The 24,303-nt window shown below is 36.4% G+C and overlaps 1 protein-coding gene across 2 annotated transcripts; it reads right to left on the bottom strand.

Moving 5' to 3' along the window:
* Positions 1 to 1,136: 1,136 nt before the first annotated feature.
* LOC113696084 (serine hydroxymethyltransferase 3, chloroplastic-like) lies at positions 1,137 to 5,259 on the bottom strand. 2 transcript variants are annotated; one of them, XM_027215417.2, is made up of 12 exons: positions 4,541 to 5,011; positions 4,167 to 4,417; positions 3,787 to 3,982; positions 3,499 to 3,673; positions 3,277 to 3,394; positions 3,077 to 3,189; positions 2,817 to 2,939; positions 2,498 to 2,602; positions 2,294 to 2,380; positions 2,118 to 2,225; positions 1,773 to 1,845; positions 1,137 to 1,679 (listed from the first exon to the last, which is right to left on the bottom strand). In XM_027215417.2, exons 2-12 carry the CDS (start codon positions 4,384 to 4,386, stop codon positions 1,405 to 1,407), a joined length of 1,593 nt encoding a protein of 530 aa, XP_027071218.1. In that variant the 5' UTR covers positions 4,387 to 4,417; positions 4,541 to 5,011; the 3' UTR covers positions 1,137 to 1,404. The 2 variants fall into 2 exon arrangements, with proteins under 2 accessions (XP_027071218.1, XP_071911914.1); XM_072055813.1 differs by lacking the exon at positions 4,541 to 5,011 and adding an exon at positions 5,122 to 5,259 and having other exon boundaries at positions 1,232 to 1,679.
* Positions 5,260 to 24,303: the final 19,044 nt, after the last annotated feature.

Genomic DNA, 24,303 nt, shown 5'->3' with positions numbered 1-24,303 from the left:
ATTTGGGCATATGTTAACAATTTATTGATCAATTTATATTCACAATTCTCATATATATGTTTTCAATCAATTATTTAAATTTTTATTTTAAAAAAAAAAATTTGAAATAAAAACTCATGCTTATTTGTTAAACTTGCTCAACTTCTATAATAATTTATTATGCCTTTTAAGAATATGTTGTTTTCCTCCCCTTTTTTTCTTTTTTCTTTTTGTTTTTTAGTTGTTGTCCTTAGGTTGTTACTTGCTTCTATTTCTTAATATTTTGTGTACATAAAATAGAGTTTTAAATTTATTCTAATCACATTCTTTTACTTTTCTTTAACTTGTTTTATTTCATTGGTAATAATTCATCATCAATATTATAATACAAAAAATTATGTCTCTTAACTACATTTTCAAGCAGAGTATAATCTAGCATTCAATAATTTAAATATGTCGAATATTACAATTTACAATAAAGCAAATATGAATAGTGAAAGTGTTAAATAAATTGTGACAAAAATAAGTTTCAATCAATTAATAATATAGAAAAGTATAAAGTAAACAAATTTTTTAGCTAATCTATTTAAATGTATAATTTATTATCTAAAATTCACAATACAATCAATATAAAATATTATTCTATTTATAATGTGTTTCCAAGCAAGTTAAGAAGTGAGCGTGTGTGTCAAAGCATACTAGTGTGTGAAAATATATTTATGCATATGAAAATATGCTTATGTGTGAAAAAAATCTTTTTGTGTCTTAAAATATATGTGAGAAAATTTACGAATAAAAAATGTATCAATTAATATGTTAGCATATTTGAATCATGAATTTAAGATAACTCAAGATAACCCAATTCAAAATCAACCAGCCCAATTGTCAGGCATACTCCAAGTGATATCATCTTTTGACCTCCAAGTGATATAATTTTTTACCTCTTCCGTGAAGATTCAATACAACATTACGTTATCGAGTCAAATAATTATATCAAGTCTCGATAAGTTTGATATAATCATCACAGAACATTTATGTTATCGACTCAACAAGTTACGTGATGATTTTAAAAAGAAAAAAAAAAGTTAATGTGATGATTTTCTCAACAAATTTTGATATACGGAAGACGACTGAAAAGGATCAACTCTTGACCCCCATTTGGTAGCCCCTCAGCATAAGGGAAAATTACTAGCATATTTTTGGCAGTGTGAACATTGATACAGGCAGTCCAAATGTAGAGGAGAAGACCACATCAGAATCTCTCGAGTAGCTATTGGTTGCCAAAGAATATAAATCAATTCTGTGACAATTTCCACACTCAATATTCCTAAATTGCTGACATGCATGCACCCATATTATCGAAGTTCCATGACTAATTTCAATTCTAGTGGTCTTACCAAAATGTAATTCTGAAGTTTCATTAGCTCATAAACCAGGGAGTGGGAACTTGGTTGTGAGAGCTTCAACTCTCCCTCTTAAATCTGATATTCGATGAGCCAAAGGGAAATCTTTGGATGTAACGAATTTCATGAAATCTTGAAGCTTAGAACCTGGAGAAGCCTGTTTTGCTTCCAGAGTAATTTGCACACCCTCATGAATGAAGTCTGCAACTGATACAAATTCCTTCTCTGTAAAACCTCTGGTAGTCATTGCAGGAGTGCCAATACGAATACCACCAGGCACTAAAGCACTTTTATCCCCTAGACTCTCAAAAGCAGCAATGTGAATTTGAGGATAGAAAAAAAAAAGGGTGAGAACGTTCAAATTAGAGAAGGATAATTTTGAATACTGACCAGGTACTGAATTCTTATTTAAAGTGATAGATGCCATATCAAGGATTTTCTCCACTCTAGCACCATCAATGCCCTACAATGTAAGACAGCAACCAATCCATGAGCGACATAGAGCTTGAATTGATCCAAGAACTACGAAGATAATCTATTCAATGGATCGCACTCATATGCTACATCGTACTAAGGTAGATCCATGGACATCATTGATTTTGGAAAATAACTGCTCCCAAATATTTCGTTTAGCACATTTTTCCGCCAGTTCATAGGATAGCTGCAGAGAAGTAGAGTGCTATTTCTAACAAGGATTGAGAAACCATGAAGACTATATACAAGGAAGAAACTCACTAATGGCCTGAGATCCACAAGAACCAAGTGGTTGTCACTTCCTCCAGAGACCAAATTATAACCCAACTCAAACAAACGTTCTGCAAGAGCTTTGCAATTTGAAACAACCTATAAAAGAACACTTCAAAGTCAGAACAGGGACAAGTACATTAATTCACAGACAGAGAATGCAGGACCTTGTTCTGATAATTCTTAAACTCTGGTGATTGAGCATGCTTCAAGCAGACAGCCAGTCCCCCAATTGTGTGGTTATGAGGACCACCCTAAGTCAACAAACATTCTTTATAAGTTACTAACTTCTTTCAAAAGCAAAAAACTAAACAAACCTGGTGCTAGGGAAATCCTAGTAAAAGAGAGCACAAGTTAGGATCCCAACCAACCTGTAACCCTGGGAAGACAGCATTATTGATGGCTGATTCTAAGTCAACACCAAGGATAGGATCCTTCTTGAAGAAGATCATTCCCCCTCTGGGCCCTCTCAAAGACTAAAAACATCACAAAGAATAGGATCAAGGCAGAAGTTGTGTGAGATGGTTGCCTTAGGAAGACACCAGCAAAGATTGTTCAAACAAAGAACCAACAATATTTGAAAAGCGAAAACTCATATTTAAACTAAATAATTGTTTCTTTGTTATGTTGGTATTTTTGAAACCATATAAATGTATATGCTACAAAATTGCACAATCAAAGATAATATACCTTGTGTGTTGTTGTTGTTACAATATCACAGTATTCAAAAGGATTGGCAACCACAGAAGCAGCTACAAGTCCACTGATGTGTGCCATATCCGCCATGAGGAAAGCACCAACAGCATCTGCAATCTTCAGAAGCACAAACAATGCAGAATTCAATTACTCTATCAAAAGGCAATGAATACAAATACAGCCAGATGCTACACAAAGAAAAAGAAAAATACAGATTCCTCAAAGGACATATAACAAGAATGCTAGAAATGAACCTTTCTCATGCGAGGATAATCAAAATCACGAGGGTATGCACTTGCACCAGCAATAATAAGTTTTGGCCTAAAAAGAATAGCTGTTTTCTCAAGCATCTCATAATTTACAAGGCCTGATCAAAGTGAAAAGAAACTTTAACATCAACATTGGTATTTAGAAGAAGAAAATAAAATGAAGCATAATACAGATAATCATGCACCTGTGGACTCATCAAGCCGATATGGCATAGACTCAAAGTAAATTGATGTGCCTGATACACGTCTTTTTGGAGTCATGAACCCATGGGACAAGTGTCCTCCATGAGGTAAATCCAGCCCCTGAACCAATTAATCTCCATTAAGAACTTCAACAAGAATCTAAAACTAATATTTCAGGAATTATTTTGAAAGCCCAACCAGCACGTAGGCAGCATATAACTTACCATTATCCGGTCATGAGGATTGAGAATGGCTGTGTAAACCTCAAAATTAGCAGGGGAACCGGACAGTGGCTGGACATTTACACCCCATATTTTCCCATCTAAATGAAATGCTTCTAAAGCCCTTTGTTGACAAAGAGTTTCCAGCTCATCAATGTATTCATTTCCACCATAGTATCTGATACATTTAAAAGTTAAAAGACAAAGACAAGGACCAAGAGAGGGGAAAAAGGACTATCAAGAAGTAACACCACAAAATCAATACGCTTCATCCAATATGCAAGAGCCAACCTTTTACCAGGCAATCCTTCAGAGTATTTGTTCGTCAGGCAAGAACCAACAGCTTCCATTACTGCTCGAGATGTAAAATTCTCTGAGGCAATAAGCTCTAAGCTTTTAAACTGCCTTTCCTTTTCCTTGTCTATGATAGACTGAACTTCAGGATCAGACTCACTCAAATTGAAGTCTTCAAAGCTGCTTCCACTACCTAATTTACAAAATAGTATTTTGATTTGACTAAGCCCTAATCTCATTTATTCAAATACTCACAAAAAACTAAAGACTCACTGAAATTGAACCCTATTCACTATAGAAACGGCAGAAATTCAAAAGTTTAGACTTGCTGCTGCATATTGGAATATAATCGCAATCTGTTGACTCATAGCCATTACCTCCAATTTCAGGCACAGGAACAGAAACAGAAGATGGAGGTCTCCCGGTGACCAAACTGCCTCCCAGCTGAGATGCTCTACATGCGCCAACCGAAATTAGTTTAACATAATTCTGATTTCCACTGATACCAAACCCTTTACAGGGAAAAGCTGATCCCTTAATCCAAATGGGCTGTTGAAGTGACCCCATAACTACAGCAGCTCCACTACAAGACTGCATCTTTTGCTAGTATCCCACTAACTTCCCGCACCTGAAGACATGCAAAAATAAGATAAGTATCCCACCTAGCTATTCAGCCCAAAATACAAATTAGAAAAAAAAAATTTAATGAGAAATTGCACAGAAAGACAGAAATAACAAATCAATCTTTAACCCAAAATTCTTTCTTTGAAGACTCTTCACTAAACAGCAAGTGGGTGGCAGAGATTCAGGAGACGAAGGAAAAATAAAAGGGCGAAGAAGACGAGGAGGCTTTCATATCATATGCACCGGTGGTGGTTGCTGTGGCGGTAGCGGTGAAATTTGAGAGGGAAGGGAGGAAAGAGGAAAGAAAGACAGACGGCCACAATAGGTTGGCGACGATTGGTGCAGCTGAACGAGTGAGAGGGCGCTTTTCTGCGCCTTTTTCTACTGTGACTAGTCTGCCCTAATCGAATTAGTTTATAACATGTACAACACAGAAGAAGGAGCAAAAAAGAAAAAAAAAATGGAGGAGGGAAAGATGAAGAGCAATTCAACAGAGATGAAATCTCCAAGAAAGCCCTCTAACACAAGAAGGAAATCTCCAAGCGCTCGGGCTGCCCTCTTATTCAAACCAAGCCCTACGAGGTCCTTTTTTTACCTCCTTTTTTCCCTCCTTTTGCATAAACCGTATATTATATGAATATTGTTTATTTTCAACACCATGACAGAGGGTCTTGAAGAGGTGATTTTTTGGTGGGCAACTGGACCGACCTAAATCAATCCCTTCTCAGGTGAAGTGAAGCGTGCTTGCTTGTCCGAAGTGGATGGCGGGACTTCTCCCCTGGGATCACTCCGACGATCAAGTTAGTATGAGAACGAGAGAAAAGCAATAGTATACGTGAATGAACAGTATGCTTACTTGTGAGATGTACATGAGGGGTATTTATAGAGTTGGGGTGGATGACTGGACGGAGGGCTCATGCTAGTGGGACCCATGTCCTGCCATTACGGCTCTGTTCCCTGTCAGGTGGCCTGACTCTGTCACTGTAGCCGTCTGGGCAGGGTGACGGGGAGCCTTGCGCAATAGCCATTAAGAGGATCAGTGCTTTTCAGATAAAGCACTGATCCTGGATGATGTTAGGCGGGTTGACATCATCAGCGTGCAGTCGAGGTTGAAGTCAGACGTGCAGAGGTCATCTAAGAAGGAGGTCAGACGTCTGGCCGAGCTCAGGGGTCATGCTCGGGACATGACTGCGTTCGTGTGAGAGACGAAACGAGGTCACCTCGGCAGAACGGCACTGCCGAGGCGAGCATCCTCAGGTCTATTGAGAGATAAGTATAAGAAAGAATTTAAAAGTTTAATGCTAGGGAAAATTTGAATTGATATTGAGTTGGAGTAATTTATTTTAAGTATCCCACAAGAAATGAGCTTTTCGATCGTTGGAATGCTCTGGGTTGGATCTCTTAAGCAATGATATTCCTTCCCTCTAATGCAGAGATTGATATATTTTGAGAGCCCTTCGGCTGAGAAAAAGGGTCTTCATTATGAGAGTGATTTTATTTTTTATTATTATCAATTGAGGGTGGCGACGGCAATAACAGGTCAAAGTTAAGCGTGGCGCAGTTCTTGGTTTCTAACGGTATCTCACTTAGGACCTTTTAAGTTTAAACTTTAAAAAATTCCAATTTTGTTTGGATTGTAATTTTTTAGGAGTTTATGAGAAAAATATTATTATAATATATTTTTTTGAAATATGATATATATGAAATGAAAAAATAATTAAAAAATATGTAAAAAATATTTACATAAAAAGTAAAAAATAAATTCCCAAAAAACAGCAATCCAAACGGGGGCCTCATTTGCATCCCTTATTTCTATTACTTTTTTTTTTAATTTTTGCAACTCATTTCAAAATATAATATTGAAAATCTTATTTTGAAAGAGAGAATTTAATCTCATTCTAAATTTACGATTTTCTTTCGAACTCTTAATTGTTTTTAATTTTTGATAAATTTGAACGGTACGATTCTCTAATTAAAATTAAAAAGTTGATAACAGAGTTGAAAGACCCTTTAATAATTTTTTTATGTCATTGGTTTGGATAACAACTCATGACACATAATATGTTTCTTCAAAATCATAGCTAAAAATCCACAGCCAAGGGGAAGGACAATGAGTGTTATCAAAGCAATTGGACCTTCAAATAATCTTTAGTACCGATGCTCATTTAATTTGTCTTATCTTGCAAAGCATAGGAGACAACAACCGAAGTAAGAGAACATTTACTTTTCAAGAAAAAACCTAACCAAACATCTTTTTTTATTTAAAGCGACAAAAGCATTTTCATTCCTTTGTATCCTCAAAAGCTGCATTTACAATCACGTATGGGAAATTATCCCACCAGACCATTCTGTGTTCCAACATGAGAGCTAGATTTGCTGACAGATGAGCTGACAAGTTTCCAGTTCTATATACGTGTGAAATATTACAAATCTGGATGCCTACTTTCATCATTCTAGCTTTGTCTACCAAGTGTCCCGTTGCTGATACAAGTCTGCTTCAATAGAATTCAATCTCTTAACAACATTTGCTGGAATCACTTTTCAAGGTGAAAGCTTCAATCCCTACTTTAGCAGCAGCCCACTGCATCCGTCTTGCATGCCGTAATCAGTTCTCCAAGCTCGATGACATTGTTTGGCCAATCCCTTCAGCTACTCCTGCCAAGATTTGTCCAGCTCCATTGCTGCTTTTCTTGTTTCCATGCCGCATTGACATTTATCTTCAATAGATCACCATCAGGGGGGCACCATATCCCTGTCAATTTCTGCAGGATCATGAACTTATTTGATTTCTGAGCTTGAATAAATTCCAGCCTAGAAGTCTTAGCCCGTTCAACTTCCGTACGCTCCTTCAGAAATATCTTAGCCCATTAAATCTTTACAATTTGAGACTTTGATACCTCTTATATCCATGGTTAACTCTGCTTGTTCCCACACTTCGGCAGCACAGTTACAATAAAAAAGGATATGTCTATCATCTTCATTTATTTCCCCACACCAAGGACACGAAGGATTGATTCCTACTGTTCTTTTCTTTAGATTTGCTCCAGCAGTAAGGGCATTCCAGCACAATCTCCTTAGGAAACATTTCACTTTGGGGGGAGCCTCTAGTTTCCAGATTGCTTTCCAGAATCTCCTTTCTTCAAGTGATGACGATGACTCAATCTTTCCACTTCAATGTTTTCAACAGGTCAATCATCATCCAGTTTGCTGATTGAACTGAAAAGTGACCATCAATGCTGGATTGCCACACTAGTTGATCATCAGGCCATGATTCACATAGTGGAATTTTGCATATCATTTCAGCTTCAAGTTCCGGGAAAACCATCTTGATTAAGTCCTTGCTCCATTTCTTCCTCACGTCATCTTAAGCTTAACCTTGATGCTTCAAACTAATTGTAACGAATTTTATTTTTTTCATATACTTTGGCATCAAAAGGTAATGGCCACATTTGATGTGACACACTAAATGTTTCTAACCTTTTATAAAATTTTTCCAAGTTGTTTTGGGATGAAAATCCATGTTGTATTGTAGGGGTGAGATGCCATTTAACTTTAGTACAACATTGCATCTTCGTACCTTCTTTTGCACTTTTGAATGTTTCTAACGATGAACTCACTCAGAAAGTTGAGGTTCATACTGCAAATTGCTCTTTTTGAACTCAAATAGCCCAACAAACATAACCAACAAAAGGAATCTAATGTTTCTATCACCATAAGCAATAACATAAAGGCCCAAATTATGTCTTGAACAATATAAAGAATCCGATGTCATTTTGAATATCGTAGCTTGCAAAAACAATTATGTCCAGAAGATAATTTTCATTTTATTTTAATTTTTAATGTGTTTGGCAATTTTTTTAAATTGGACCAATGAGGGAATTACAATGAGCTTTCGGTTCGCAGTTCAAAAGTGTTAACGCTGACTCAATGTTCAGCTTTTTTTCCATTTGCTTTGTCACTAATTACAACCAATTCAATAGTCCTTCTTTTACGTCCTCACTAGTTTTTAACTGAATTTTACAGGTTTTTTAAAATTATTTGGGTTTGAAATAAAATTGAACCGATACTGTGGTTGGATTGTGATTCAAGAGTTCAAACTGGTTGGCTGGGTTTTATTTTTCAACAATTTGTGCTTCCAATGATCTTCCATTTCAATATCTATGTCTATCTAAAAAGTCTAATTCCGGAAATTAGTATATTGCTATATGCTGAAAAAAAAAAGTTTGAAATCCTTGTGCTTAAAATTTTTAGCACACGGATATTTCTTCATTGGCATATGGATAGTTCTCGACAACAGCTTGGGGAGCATGGTGCAATAACTAAGTTGGCTAAATAATTAAAAGAGAATGGAAGGATCAGTGACTTTAGATATTAATATAGGATTAATCTTTGCTACATTGATAGTGTATACACTGTCAGTGTTGGATGAATGACAATTAATCAAAATTTAGATTTAAAATTTAATTTTTACATATATATCATGAACCAACGATAATAGTGTATACACCGTCAGTATACCTAATATTTACTCATTAATATATGGCTATTAGTAATTAACAAACATAATGAGAAGTACACTGACAACAAAAAAATTAACTTGAATTCGGTCATCCGGCTTCGCCAACTTTTCCCTCACTGTGAACCAAGGGCAGAGCTACTCTTTGTTGAGGGGGCAATTCCCTTCATATAGTGCATAATTTTGTGTAAGTTTTACTATTCCCTCCCCTCCCTACGAAATAAAGGGGGCAAACTGGTGAAGCAAAAGTATTATAGCCCACCAGCACTTATTAGAAGAAAGACAATGTTGAAGAAGCCATGTTTTTATACTTGTACGTGTATATATCTTCTCTGCTGTATGTATTCCTTGAAACTAGGAGACGTTTATGGAATAAGTAAATAATAAACATGTACATTTAACAATATCTCTCAAGTTTCCATGCATGGAAAGTCTTCAATTCCTAATTTCTAGAAAAAAAATTATAGAATAACTAAAGAATAAGTATCTATGATACATGAATTCCGTTTTAGTTTTTTAGCAAAAAGTAAAGAAACAACTAAATATTGAAAATATGAAATAAAGGAACGTGAATTTGTTTCTAATTTATTGGAAAGAATTAAAATAATTAAATTCACTTTAAACTTATAGGAACATATTTCAAATTTTTAAAACTTTTAGGAAATTGACTTTAGTTAAAATGTTAAGAAACACACAAGTCGCAATTTATTAGAACATCTTCCAACATATCTCCACGTCTGAAAGAAGAAAATCTCCTAAAACATCTCTATTAAAACAACAATTCTCTGAAACTACTACTATTGCTATTGTAAAAAGAACATTTTCTACTATGAAGATTGTGAAGAATAGGCTACGCAATCAAATGGAAGATCATTGGATGAATGAATGACTGCTTGATGAGATACATTGAGAGAGATATTTTTAATAGAATTGACAATGAAGCAATAATTCAACGTTTCTGAAGCATGAGTATTTATCGAGGACAATTATGAATTTTATTATTTATGTCGTAATTGTTTCATTATTTTATATTAAAATTCAATAAATATTGCATGGTAGAATTTTTTTTATGTAATTGACAATTTTTTAACAAAAAACTTCACAAACTTTGCCTCCTCCAAACCTACCCCGCGGGCCTCAAGGTCCTGGTTCAGCCACTACTGTGAGCCAATGAGTTTAGGGAAACAGAATACCAAAAGCATCATAAAGAAACACAAAGTTGATGTAAAGATGGCTAAAATGTTTGAACCATTTGAGCATGTATATACATGGTGAACAAATTATTGGAGTACAAATCTATGGTTGAGAAATGGAAACCTTTATGGTAGAAACGCTTTGACCGTGCTTATGGTAGGAAGGGCTGCAGAGATCGACACGTATTGGAGTTGAATGGAGTCCAAATGGAGACGTTAAGTTGTGGCAGAGCGCGTGGAGAGGAAAGATGCATGCACCGTCTGCGGATGCAACCAAAAACTCACACGGACTTCCGTACGATGTTGTAGGTTGGGCCAAGAAGGGTAATTGCAAGTTAGAACCAGAGGCATTTATGCATTTGCAAATGTACCCATTACCAACGGAAAAATGCTGCAAATGCCTTCGACAAAAAATGTGCTTAAAGAAGGTACGGAAATTTTAACAAATAATAAATGTAAATCTCACACGTGTGGGGGATAATAATTTGGAAGAAGGAAAAGTGGAGCAGAGTTGTAGTTCCGCGGCAACTCGAAACACAAAAGGATTCGAGCCCTCATTATATTTATATACATATATAAATTTAGTACCCAAGTGTTCAGCTTAAGCATCCGGGAAAATGGTGTAGTAACTATCGTTATGGTAAAAAAACAGTTTTAGACATGATATAATAGGTTATAATAATTTTAGCAACCATTTGATTACCTGTTGGATTTATCCACTTGAATAGGATAATAGGTAAAAATAAGGAAGTAAGTTTCTCATCTAAAATAGTAAGTTAACGTAATAACTTAGTAACTTTTGCAATCCAAAAGGTAAATTGAAAGTAATATGAAACATACTTTTTAAAGAGATAAATTACTATTTTATATCCCAAATATACTTTTGAGGGAGTAAGTTTATTTCAAGTAATAGTATGTTTTTATACATAAATAGTGATTTTTACTTATAACATAGTAAATTTGATTAATGACCAAAACATGCTAATTTATGGCACAAATATTCTATTCTGCTTAAAAAACTTATACCAAGCCCATCTTTCATTGTTATTTGAAATAACAATAAAATATTTTATTAATGATTAAAACTAAGTACCTTACTTAGTAAATACTCTTAATATACTTGTATACATACTTGATCGTATGTATAATTTAAAAAATTTTTGGGTCAATTTATTTTAAAATATTTTGACCTTTGACAAAACCTTATAAAATAATAAAATTTTGTCGTATTATACATTTGACTAATTTTTGAAAAGTTTAAAAGTTTGGATAATAATAACAACACATGTTCCTACTTATGTATGGAATATCACTTATCTATATAATTTCTATAATTTAAAACCTATGAATATAATAAGACAATGAAGTTTTAATATATGTATTTTCTGGGACACGAGACATAATAAGAATTAAACTTGTATTAATATAGACCAAACAAAATGAGAGAAATAGCGTAACAATTAATACAATAATAAGAATAACAGAGTTAGTATAACAAAATTAGTATAGTCTGGAATTTTTTTTTCGTCTGCAGATAGTTCACGAATATAAGATTCAACCACTAAACAAAAATGACATGCATATGTAATTTATAACTAAATATAAATTAAATTTAGTTACATTTTGTCATCGGATCCATGGTGCAAGTCGGAGTTCAATAATGCAATACCAAAGTTGAAGCTTACTTCAGACGCCATTGGGAAGAAGTGGGGTCACAAAATAATTGGTACAAAGAAAAGACACGGAGCAAGAGAAAGGAGGGAAAACCTTTACAGTAAATGGAGGGAAAATGAAGCTATGGAAATGGCTGGAAAAGCTATCACAACTAGCATGGTCCCACACCGTCCCTGTCAAAAACGTGTGGTAGGGGACCAGTTAGTTGAAAAAAAAGCATAAACCTAAGTTGGGCAAGGTTGTGTGAGCAGGACTGTGCAGTCCATTTACACCGTGCTTCACTTCATCCCTGAAACCGGACACACAACAGTGGAATTTTGGTTGCAGCGGTCGTCTGGTTGTGCACCAGTCATTGCTATCTTGGCGACGTCGAAGCATGCAAGTATTTCAACTTTTTCGAATACTTACTTGTATATTTTCACCCATGTGCATATGCTTACCATAATCGGTGTATATACTTTTGTTGATGCTGTTGAAATGCGTACAATTATCAATGCTGAACACCATAAATGAGGGGAATTTACAGCAAGCACAGTTGTCCGGCTTAAGCACAATAAAAACATGCATTAATCGTGTAGGTAAAACTATTTTACTGCGCCTTCTTACTTCCGTAACTTTTTGTCTGGTGAGAAGCAGACACGGTAAAGTTGAAAATGGTTGAAAGTTAGCGGCAGATACTTTTTTGTTTGTTGGTAGCACAGGCCCAGCGAAAGGTTTGGGCAATTGACTATTGGGTTCAATTTCAGTGCTTTTCCCCTGCTTTGTAAATATTCCATTCCTCAAATCTGTCGAAATAACCTAAACATCTGTCTTGCCTTATTAAGGTAGAGTGGCACTTTTACGGTTATAGTCCAATTGCCAAACTACATTTGTGGGCCACGACTATTATTTTTCTAAACTCAAGTTTATTTCAAATATGAAGTCAGTAAGTTAGTTTGTGTGGTGTACAATTTCTTCCCATGGACAAATACACATAAAACCCGATCTTATGGGTTCAGTCCGTATCTGCACAACTCGTTGAACGTATTGCTGACACATACCAAATTGGGGAGACCAGGTGCAGAACTTGGCAATTGCAACCGAGTTTAGGCGTGCCTCTGTTTACGTCACTGTAGTTTACTTCCCACTGGCGGTTCCACCACCCCTTCCTCAAATTTCGTTAATTACCCCTTGTCAGTTAAACTTGGGCAACACAGGCCTTCTAAACAAACCAGTAGTCACTTGTTTCGCTTATATGCAACCAATTGCGGTGTGAATGCAGATGGCAATTGCATAGTGACTGAGTTGTCAAAACAAATCAAACTGAAAAATTTTTAGGTCACACATGAATGTTACACTTGAACATGTATCCCGTTCAACAATAATTTGATGAAGCCAGAGTACAAACCACATGAATTCTTAGCAACCAATTGTAAATGTAGGAACAATATAGTTCCACTTCGAACATTACATATGACCCAGCAGAAACAATAGTACACAAGTACAATCGAGTTCGGACCTCACTACACAACAAGCGACCTATTTTTCCACCGCAAAATAGTAGTTTACTATGCAGGGTCACACAAAAGCAAGTGCCAATTCACTCTACCCACAGTCTATGCTTCATCAATCAGCAATGTCGGTTGATGCTGCTACAAAGGTATCAGCAAGTACAGCTGGTGGTTGATCAACCTGCCCAACATGGCCACTTCAGATGTAAATTACCTCGTATCGAACACAATTACAGATTGCTTTTGTTGTCCACTGCATGCGCCAAAAGCAAAAAACTTAATAATGTTGATGAATACCTGATACGAGGAAGGGCGTGGTGAATTCAGTATGTATCCGAAAAAGCCATCCACACTGTCCGGTCCACCCTAATCCAATTAAAATAATGGTAGTCAGTTCAAAAATGCCTTGACATACGACACGAACGACTCATTATGTACATAACTATAGCAATTACCCATTCCTTTTTTTTCCTTTGCCCTACGCCACTTGCTCCTGCCACATCCATGTCCTGCAACCAGTTGCAGGGGCCATATAAGCACACGCACTCACATAGGGGTATACCTGTTTTAGGCTAATATTTAAAGGACACAATGTCTGTCCTTCAAATACCTTACCGCTATGATTTAGTGCCACAAACCTATACAAATTATGCGTAACACCAATTTTCGTGATATTATGTTCATTGCAGTAGTTTACTTCAAAGATTAACAGAATAAGCCAACACCTTGTGAACTATATTAGCATTCGATGAGAAGATGTACGTATTACTTAGAGGGGGTGTGAACATGGATTTTGTGTACGAAGAACTTAGCAAGATAGGTAGCGAGGGATGTATTCAGACCATAGTCGATATATTGCAGATAATATCCATTCTAACCTGACGCCTAACAACGGGCTCTATTGGTCCCTGTTGCCCTTGTTTTTTAGGCACACTGATTCGGCCATCGGATGTCGTCCCCGTATTGCTTTGTTGTGATTGAGCAGTGCAACTACTATTCGCATGATGAACATCGTTGTCTGTGGCTCTGCGCTTTGATGACGTGTTTGGCCCACTTTCTCTTCCCCTGCATTAGTAATAAAACAAATGGGACTAAACTCCACACTCACCCTTTTCTATTCCATAACAAGTAACATATGTTATGTATGCCTATTTATGTACACACAGTTCGAATGTGTGCCGAAGTGCATTATACATGTGATAATCCAATAATACCTCACTGATATTGTTGCCTGCCTCGGTTTCCCTCGACGCAGGCCTCGTGATGCAATCATTTCGGGGTCCTTAACCCAATTCCTTTCACCCACAGTTTCATTGCTCCCCTGGACAGCTGCACAGTCCTTACCTCTGTGCCGCTTCAATTGCAGCTCTTTAGCTCGAACTGACTCGTTCTGGAACAGTTCCAATGCATTTGTGAATCCGTTGGCCGTCTTGCATGCATGCCTACATACATCATTAGCGGCCGAAACTAGTGTAGAATATCTGGACATCTCTGTAAAGTGCGTGCTGGTTGTTTGGGCCGCCTCATTACTTATTACCCCTTCCTTTGCCTGCCAAGTCCACCTCTTCATGATGCAGTTTGGAGAGATCCTTTTCAGTTTCTCAAATAGCATTGTACGAAACATATGACAACAGGGCAGTCCATGTGTTTCTATTTTCAGGCAGGAGCATTTCATATGTCCCGTGGACTTGTTATAGGCCACAGTATAATACGAGTAATTGTACAGATGCTTCATGAAGTGGACAACGGTGATTCCATCATTTGTGTCATTAATCCTACAAAATAGCCTCTGCTTCTTCATTTCCTTCCGTACCACAACAAATGTGGACCTCGTAAATACTTCACCAACATGTTTTTTCACCGCATGTAAATGTGTCGCTAGCACAAGGGTACTGTACTCTGTCACAGCCCTTTGACGCCTCTCCTCATGTTGCAAACGGGCCACGACCAAGTCATATGTTTGAAGGTACTCAAAAAACTTCAATTTCGGGGTGAGATGTAATTTTAAAACTTGATGTTTTTTCTCACACCGTTGAGTACTCCGCACTCCGCCAAAAAAGTTGCCTCTGAGAAAAGCCATAGCCCACATCTCCCTCTTCCGGTACATCTTGTTAACCCATTCGTTATCTTCAATCCCAAAACGTCTCACGACCTCTGCCCACATCGTTTCAAACTTGTCTACTGTACAATTCATAAACATGCAGGTCTTGAATGCCTCCAGAAACTCTTTCTCCCTTACATTTGTGGCTGTATTCATTTCCAAATGGAAGCTGCAAAGTCTATGCTTAGCTGTCAGTATTAAATTTTTAATGCACTTTCGCATTGACTTGTCCCCATCAGTCACAACTGTTAGCGGTTTCCTCCCATGCATTGTTTCTAAGAATGTACTTATAACCCAATCGTATCTCTCATCTCCTTCACGAACGATCAAAGCACAGACAAAAATACATATGGAGTAGTAATTGTTAACCCCACACAGCACAACCAATGAAAATTTGTACTGGTTCGTATTATACGTGCTGTCGAACACTAGCACATCACCAAAACATCCATAGTCATCTCTACACATTGAATTAGCCCAAAGCAGACGATTGAGACGGCCATGGCCATCTACTGAATATTTAAAAAATAAATTGGGATCACCTCATTGCTTGCCTGACAAGAATGCAATTGCCGAATCGCTGTCCCCATGACCAACTGCTAGCTGTCTCTGCCGATTTAGCGCATTGTACATAACAGTTACATGGAATCCCAAGTTGTGGTATCCTCTAGCCTGTACAGCTAGTAGTCTCATAATGTGACTTGTTCTTATGCCTGCTTGTTGCATAACTACTGCCTCCTGTAGGTCCGACTTCCCAACCTTTCTATGAGACCTCATGAAACTCACACTTTCAGAGCTGCACAAACGATGGCAATGTGCACTAACAAATTCTACAACAACGTACTTCTCTTTCGCCTCATCTAATCGAATCTTCAAACGTGTTTCACAGTTCACTCTTGTTACTGCCTTTGGTTCTCTTATTCGATCGCCTTTGTTCAGGTGCTTTTTATGTCTTTCGCCTTCCTTATTATAAAGTCATGACCTGATTCGGACAATCCCTTTCTTATCTTTTTTCTTTCACCTTTTTCGCACCCCAAAATCGATTGCTCTTGCGTACATCATATAGAATGATTCTGCCTCTTCAGTACTTTCAAACTCCATGCTACCTACATCTATATCATCAATACCTTCAAATGCAGTGTTTTGATTTCCCACATCTTCACCAACATGCTTCCCTACAGCCCCCTGCTCTGTTATCCCTTCTATTCTGCAATACGTTGTTGAATTTTTAATTTTTAATCTGTTAGCACTGTCTTCAACTTTGGCATGCGTGGCAATATACCGGCTGCTTGATGGTTCTCCTTCCACCATTTGCATTCGTAACCCAGACGTTATCTACCATTCAAACATACTGTATACCATGTGGCAATTCTCTCCAAAATTTATCTGGAACATTCCATGGCATTTTCCCCTACAACATTCAAAACCCAATCACTCCCAGGCACGTAAGGCGAACTTTCAAAGCAGTTGCCCGGCTGCCTATGCTCATACCGAACATGGTCTTAACAAGTTATAATACCACGCTTATGCAGCAGCCCTTAACTAACATAGTTTCAAATTTCGAGCATGGAAACTACAAGTACTATTCAATCTTTGGTACTAGAAAAACATATCAGCCCTCGCTACTACTATATACTTCTGGGTGAAGCCAGCAAGGTCAACCACAGAACCGAGGCTGTCACGTAGCTGAATCTTTGTGTGAATATGCAAACATTATTATTTCTTCGCCTACAGAGTATATGAAGAAATCTACTGCTATTTCAGCTTCATTAATAGTGGCTATGTTTCTATAAAATATACAAACTGATAATCGTCCCAAAGTACATGGTATGTCAATTATCACAAGAATTTAATAGTCAAATCATTTGGCGGTTGAATATGTTTGTTCTACCTCGTCAGCCAACTAACAAACCAATAAATACAGCCATCATGTGAGGGGGTGCAGCCATGTTTTATTGCTAATTGTGCTATGCAGGCATAATGAACTTTGTTCCTTTCTAAATTCTCTCCACCAAACATTGGAATTAAACCCCACGAATGAATGATGCAAAATGAGCTTACAAACCTAAAATAAGTAATATAGGTAATCATTCAGTGCCATCATAGGTTACGAACATTATCTAATCCACACAATGTTATTGAAGATAAATGTCATTACATGATAATTCCCTCAAAATGGCCCAAAAATTCCCTCACTGACAATCAATGTAGGTTAAAGAAAACAGAGGTTCATCCTTACAGTCTTGGTCTTGCATTTGCAAGATGAGATCTAACACACAATATATGAGAAAATAAAGACTTACGAATACGCTTTCTGAACTGACACTCTCCACTGCTGCCTTCCCTCCAAAGAACCCGTGACAAAGAGGGGATTGAATCATACAACTGAATGATGGCAAATGAGCTTACAAATCTAAAATAAGGAATAAAGGTAATCATTCAATGCCATCATAGGTAACGAACAATTTTCTGATATATACAATGTTATTGTAGATAAATGTCATTACATGATAATCCCCTCAAAATGGGGTAAAGATTCCCTCTCTGACAATCAATGTAGGTTACAGAACAGACAGGTTCATCCTTACAGTCTTGTTCTTGCGTTTTCATGATGAGATCCGACACAGAACATATCCAAACATAAAGGGAATCCCAACATAAAGACATACCAATACGCTTTCTGAATTGATACTCTCCACTGTTGTCTTCCCTCCAAAGAACCCGCGACGGAGAGGGGAATATGATACACTTCCAATACCACGTTCTCTGCACACCGCTTACATTCACATTTTCGCAAAATTAATTACAAAGCAAATCTCCGGAAAATACGAGAAAGAACCAACGAACCTTTGTTGCACAGTTGAAGAAGACAATTGATTTTCAACACCGGAGTGTTACTGTACCTCGGCTGACTTTGTTGGAGATTCACAACAAATGACGGTGAAGCGATACACAATTTTTTTCCCGGTTCAGTCGTGTTTTGGGGTTAGACTGACAGTAAACAAGTTACAGAACCCAGAGGCCAATAGCTTTATTTCGGCCTTTGTTTTCCAAATCAGTTGTGGCGCTTCTTTTTGCGCCTCTTCTTTCTTCAAAATTTGTTATTCACTAAATCACTTCTGCAGTATAATTTTTAACAAATTTTTTCTTCTTTATTTTATTTGAAGTATACATTTACCTGTTTTATTATTATTCACTACAAAACTTTTATCATAACTCCCACAATTTTCTAGCCTGTTGACAAGTCAAATACAAGTTTTATTAAACTTGTAATTGTTATTATAAGTTTAAACAACTTACGAACAATTTTATTCTACCCAAACACGGTATAATTCCCTTAACTTAACTTCTATCTCTCAATATATAGAAATTGCATCAAAATTAGAATTGTAACCATAACTATATCAACGGTCAATAACAAGGCCAATATTTCATTTGACTGCAACTGTTGGTTTGAATAGCTTGCAAATTTGGGTTGACCGACTTAGTTTAACACCACCTATTACGCTTAGTAGTTCGCCTTTTCATTGCATGTTAACAATCAAAATAAATTTTCATGCCCCTCAATTTTTGACCGATCACGAAAACTATTTTTAGCAACCAAATTTAATTACGAATGGTTGTTAGTCGGTTTCGGTAAATTCACACTATTTTGGAGAGTAAGTTTACTTCAACTAACATTAAGTTTTTATTCATTGATACTAAATCTTAGTAGTAACATGGTAAATTTTATTAACGATTAACACTTACAGATTTTTGCAATACATGTACAGTTTTACATAAAAAACTGTTGTCAAACTAATATTATGAAGTTTATTTTAAATAATGATAACAGGTTTTATTAGTCATTAAGGCTGCAAGTACCTTACTTAGTAAGTACTCTAATATACCTATATAATAAATGATTATAGATATTTATTAAATTTTTTTGTATTTTTTTAAAATACTATGAAAAGAAGTTTCACTCTGTTCATAACCTTGGACAAAAATTATTAACATTTGTCACATTATAAGTTTTTAATAATTTTTTATTTTTAAAAAGTTTGAAGGTTTGAATACCAATAACAAAAATCTTCATACTTATATATAGAATATCACTTGTTTATATATCAAAATTTTTATATTTTAACACCTACGAATATACTAAGATGATAAAATTTTAATAAATTTACATCTGCGACACAAGAATTAATAAGAGTTAAAGCCCAAACAATGTAAGAAATAGTACAACAATAACAAATTGACAAAATTGGTATAATACTTAATATAATAAAATCAGTATGATCTGGACTTTTTTCCTTGGCAGATTGTTCATAAAAAAAGATTCAACAATTAAATGAAAATCACTTGCACATACAAATCTTTTGTATAATTTAAATTAAATTCAGTTCACGTATACAACGGTCCAAAAATAATTAGCGCACTATGATACAATGTTATTTTAACAACAACACTTTTTGTTATTCAAAGTCTCAAATATCCATGACATACATATGAGGGATGTTTTACCATATTTGCACAAATTTCGTTGCCGAAAATAAAAGACATGAAAACTTGCACAAATATCAAATTTATTACATATATTAATAATATAGTTAGAATCTCAAAAAATTCTTTCTTCTTTTCATAATTACAATCTCTAAAAATTATTGAATCAAAGAAATTAATCCCCTAATACTTCCATTCGAAAGCACTCGTAAATAAAGTATAATTACTCAACTTTTTTTGGAACTTTTTAATGTAGTAGTTATGTTTACTTAATAACTAGTAAACCATTCCTACAATGCATTGCTTCTCCTAAAAGTATTAATATTTTGTAAATAAATTGATTCTACTTTTGTAAAAAGATTTTATGCATTTTCACTAATATAATCAAGAGAATTTTGCAGTTTTATAACATAGATGGAAAGAAAGGCAAATGGTATGAGTATTACGGTGACGAAATGCAATATATATCACATCATGTGTTTAGATACGATTTGTTAAGTAATCAGTAATTTACTCCTGGTCAATATATGATGCATATTGATTGCTTATGAATACGAATATAATTTAACAATTATGCAGTAACAGTTTGAATGCAATCAATTGAGCACCTGATTCCTTTTTTTAAATAGCTATTATTTATTTCATTATTTAGGTTATATTTTCACATGTAAAATAACAACAATAGCATGCCAGTCCTCGAACCAACACAACTTCAATTTTTGTTAACTAAACTAATTCTACATTCATAAAAATTAGTCTACAAACTGAAATGTTAATGGCAACAATTGGTAAACAAAATAGCAATCTTTTATTTTTGGGAAAATAAAATATAACTTCCAAAATATTTCACAAATATTTTTCCAAAAAAATCTCAACTTGTTAATTACATTCGAACTGGTTTTATTATAAAAAATATTCTTCCTGAAATTAACATCAATGATTACACATGAGATACAATATGAGAAAACAAGAGATTAAAATATGGTAAAATACCTCTCATACATATATCATGTATATTGGAGACTTTTGCCAAAAAGTATTTTTTGTTGTTAAAATAATAGGGTATTGTAGTGTGCTAATTATTTTGGGATCATTTTGTACATGAACTAAATTTAGGGCCTGTTTGGAGTCTGAATTTTTTGGGAGTTTGTCTAAAACTTTACTGTAGTGCACTGTAGAAGTTTTTGAAAAAATTTTGTAGAAGTTTTTGTAAGGTGAAAATTTTTTTTGTAGAAGTTTTTGTAAGGTGCAAAATTTTGTAGAAGTTTTTGTAGAGTGAAAAACTTTTTTTTCCTTTTCTTTTTCTCTTTCTCTTTCTTTTCTTTTTCTTTCTTTCCTTTTTCTTTTCTTTCCTCTCTTCTTCTTCTTCTTCCTTTTTCTTCTTCTTCTTTCTTTCTTTCCTCCCCGTTACCTCCCAGCAACACTCACGCCCGCCATCCCTCTCCTCCCTTTCCCCTTCTCCTCCCGCCACCCCCTGCCCTTTCCCCAGCTTCTCCCGCCACCTCCCCTGCGCGACTCCCTCCCCTGCCACCCCCCTGCCCTTTCCCCAGCGCGACCCTATCTCCCCGCCACCCAGCGGACGGCACTGAAATAGTACCTCGGTTTCCGGCAGAAAGCATCGAGGAATTTGCGGAACTTGGATCGCTTCGTCGCGGAGGATTTGCTCTTCTGCATCCAGTTGAATAAGGAAACCATCACGTTGAATTTGATATCCAATTCCTCCATTTTGGACTTTTTTTTTTCCCTTTTTTTGCCTTTTTTGGGCTATGATTTTGCTTGTTCGGTTCTTGGGATTTTATGTTCATTTTTTGTGTTTGAAAATGAAGGATTTAAAAACCGCCTGAAAGGGGAGGGGGAAGCGGGCGGGGGAGGCAGAGGGGAAGAGGGAGGGGGGAGGGAGAGAAAAAAAAAACTTTGTGTATGGCAGGAACTGGCCGCCTGAATAGCAACCGGCGTCAGAAGTGGTGGTGGAAGTGGTGGCCGGCGGCGGAGGATGTGGTGGGTTGGGTGGGGGAGGAAAAAGAAGAAAAGTTGAAGGGAAAGTTTTTTGTGTATTTTTTAAGTGTGTAGGTAAAAAGTTTTGAGAAGTTTTTTGGGGTTTCTGTAGCAAAAGTTGTTAAAAAACTAGTAGGTAAAAAACTTGGTCAAAAAACTCACTTCCAAACAGGCCCTTTATTGTAGTGCACTGTAGAAGTTTTTGAAAAAATTTTGTAGAAATTTTTGTAAGGTGAAAAATTTTGTAGAAGTTTGTGAAAAACTTTTTTTTTCCTTTTCTTTTTTTTTCTTTCTCTTTTTTTTTTCTCTTTCTTTTTCTTTTTCTTTTTCTTTCTTTCCTTTTTCTTTTCTTTCCTCTCTTCTTCTTCTTCCTTCCCCCTCCCTCTTCCCCATTACCTCCGCCACCCCCAGCAGCAACTCCACCAATGCCACCTCCCGCCACCCCTCTCCTCCCTTTCCCCTTCTCCTCCCCTCTGCCCCGCCACCCCCTATGCGCCTTCGCGCTCTGCCCCGTCGTCACCCCCTCCCCCACCCCTCTGCCCGCAACCCCCCTCCCCCACCCCTGCAAAAGCTCCCCCGCCACCCCTCCCTCTCCCTCTCCCTCTGCCGCCACCTGAGTTTTGCACATGAGTTTTGCAGCAACAGAAATGATTTTTTTTTCCAATGTTCCATCTCCCTCTCCTCTCCTTATCTTGCCGGCAGAATAAGCAGCAACAGCCGAGAATAATTTTTTTTTTTTTTTTTTTTTTTTGCAATTTTCCTTCTCCCCAAGCTGCAGGAGGGGAAAAGTGGCGGGGAAAGGCAGAGGGAAAGAGGGGAAGGGGGAGGGAGAAAGAAAAAAAAAAGAAAAAAGAGATTTTGGAAACCAACATATTGGTCAAAGGGGGAGGGGAGGGAGAGAAAAAAAAAAGAGGAAGGCCGGCAAAAGTTGGCCGGAATAGTTACCGGCGCCAGGAGCGGTGGTGGAGGTGGTGGCCGGTTGGGTAGGGGAGGAAAAAGAAGAAAAGTTGAAGGGAAAGTTTTTTGTGTATTATTTTGAAGTGTGTAAGTAAAAAACTTTGATAAATTTTTTGGGGTTCCTGTAGCAAAAGTTGTTAAAAAACTAGTAGCTAAAAAACTTGGTCAAAAACTTCACTTCCAAACACGCCCTTAACTTATATGTAGTTATAGATTAGATATGCATGACGTTTTTGTTTAGTGGTTGACTCTTATATTCGTGAACAATCTGCAGAGGAAAAAAAAATTCCCGACTATACTAATTTTGTTATACTAACTCTGCTCCACTTTTCCTTCTTCCAAATTATTATCCCCCACACGTGTGAGATTTACATTTATTATTTGTTAAAATTTCGGTACCTTCTTTCCCGACTATACTAATTTTGTTATACTAACTCTGCTCCACTTTTCCTTCTTCCAAATTATTATCCCCCACACGTGTGAGATTTACATTTATTATTTGTTAAAATTTCGGTACCTTCTTTACGCACATTTTTTGTCGAAGGCATGTGCAGCATTTTTCCATTGGTAATTGGTGCATTTGCAAATGCATAAATGCCTCTGGTTCTAACCTGCAATTACCCTTCCTTGCCCAACCTACAACATCGTACGGAAGTCCGTGTGATTTTTTGGTTGCATCCGCAGACGGTGCATGCATATTTTCTCTCCACGCGCTCTGTCACAACTTAACGTCTCCGTTTGGACTCCATTCAACTCCAACACGTGTCGATCTCTGCAGCCCTTCCTACCATAGGCAGGGTCAAAGCGTTCCTACCCTAAAGGCTTCCGAGAGAACTTATAAGTGGAGATTTCTTGTCAAAAAGGTTGGCAGCAAAACCACTGCCGTATCCAAGTGTCTTAAACCTTGTCCCCTTCGAGTCCAGAATTGGGGGATAAGTCGAAGTAAAAATTACCAGGTCATTAGTACGCTCATGCCCCGTACTCAATCCAACAAAATTCAGGATATTTCACTAAAGACAATAAACTGAAGTGGTACTCTAAATTGTGCATTATTACACGTTCGTATATCTATTCTCTTCAGTTTCAAAACCTTTATGACAAAATATATTCATCTACTTCTAGATTGCAACACGAAAATGCTCAATTTGCACCTTTAGTTATTCTCTAAAGTATCAATTATCAACGCCATGCAATATAACCTTCATTATGGACAGTAAAACTACAATTAATAAAGACCTCAATTAAACCATATGAATGGCATCCTCCTATTACACCAATCTAATCTTCCTTCTCAATTCAATATTTGACATCAATCATTAAGAATATGCAAAAAAAAAAAAAAAAATGAGCTGATTCATATATCATTGCCCATCCACACTTAATTTGACCAATTTCAGTAGTATGAAATCTTTTCCTAATTTTATGGGGTAAATTGTCCAAAATAGAAAAATGAATGAAAGCATAGAGGGTTCACAA

This window comes from Coffea arabica, chromosome 6e (genome assembly GCF_036785885.1).
Source record: "Coffea arabica cultivar ET-39 chromosome 6e, Coffea Arabica ET-39 HiFi, whole genome shotgun sequence".
Lineage (NCBI taxonomy): Eukaryota > Viridiplantae > Streptophyta > Magnoliopsida > Gentianales > Rubiaceae > Coffea > Coffea arabica.
The sequence above is the reverse complement of the archived record's forward strand: the minus strand, read 5'-3'. Positions and strand labels throughout refer to the sequence as shown.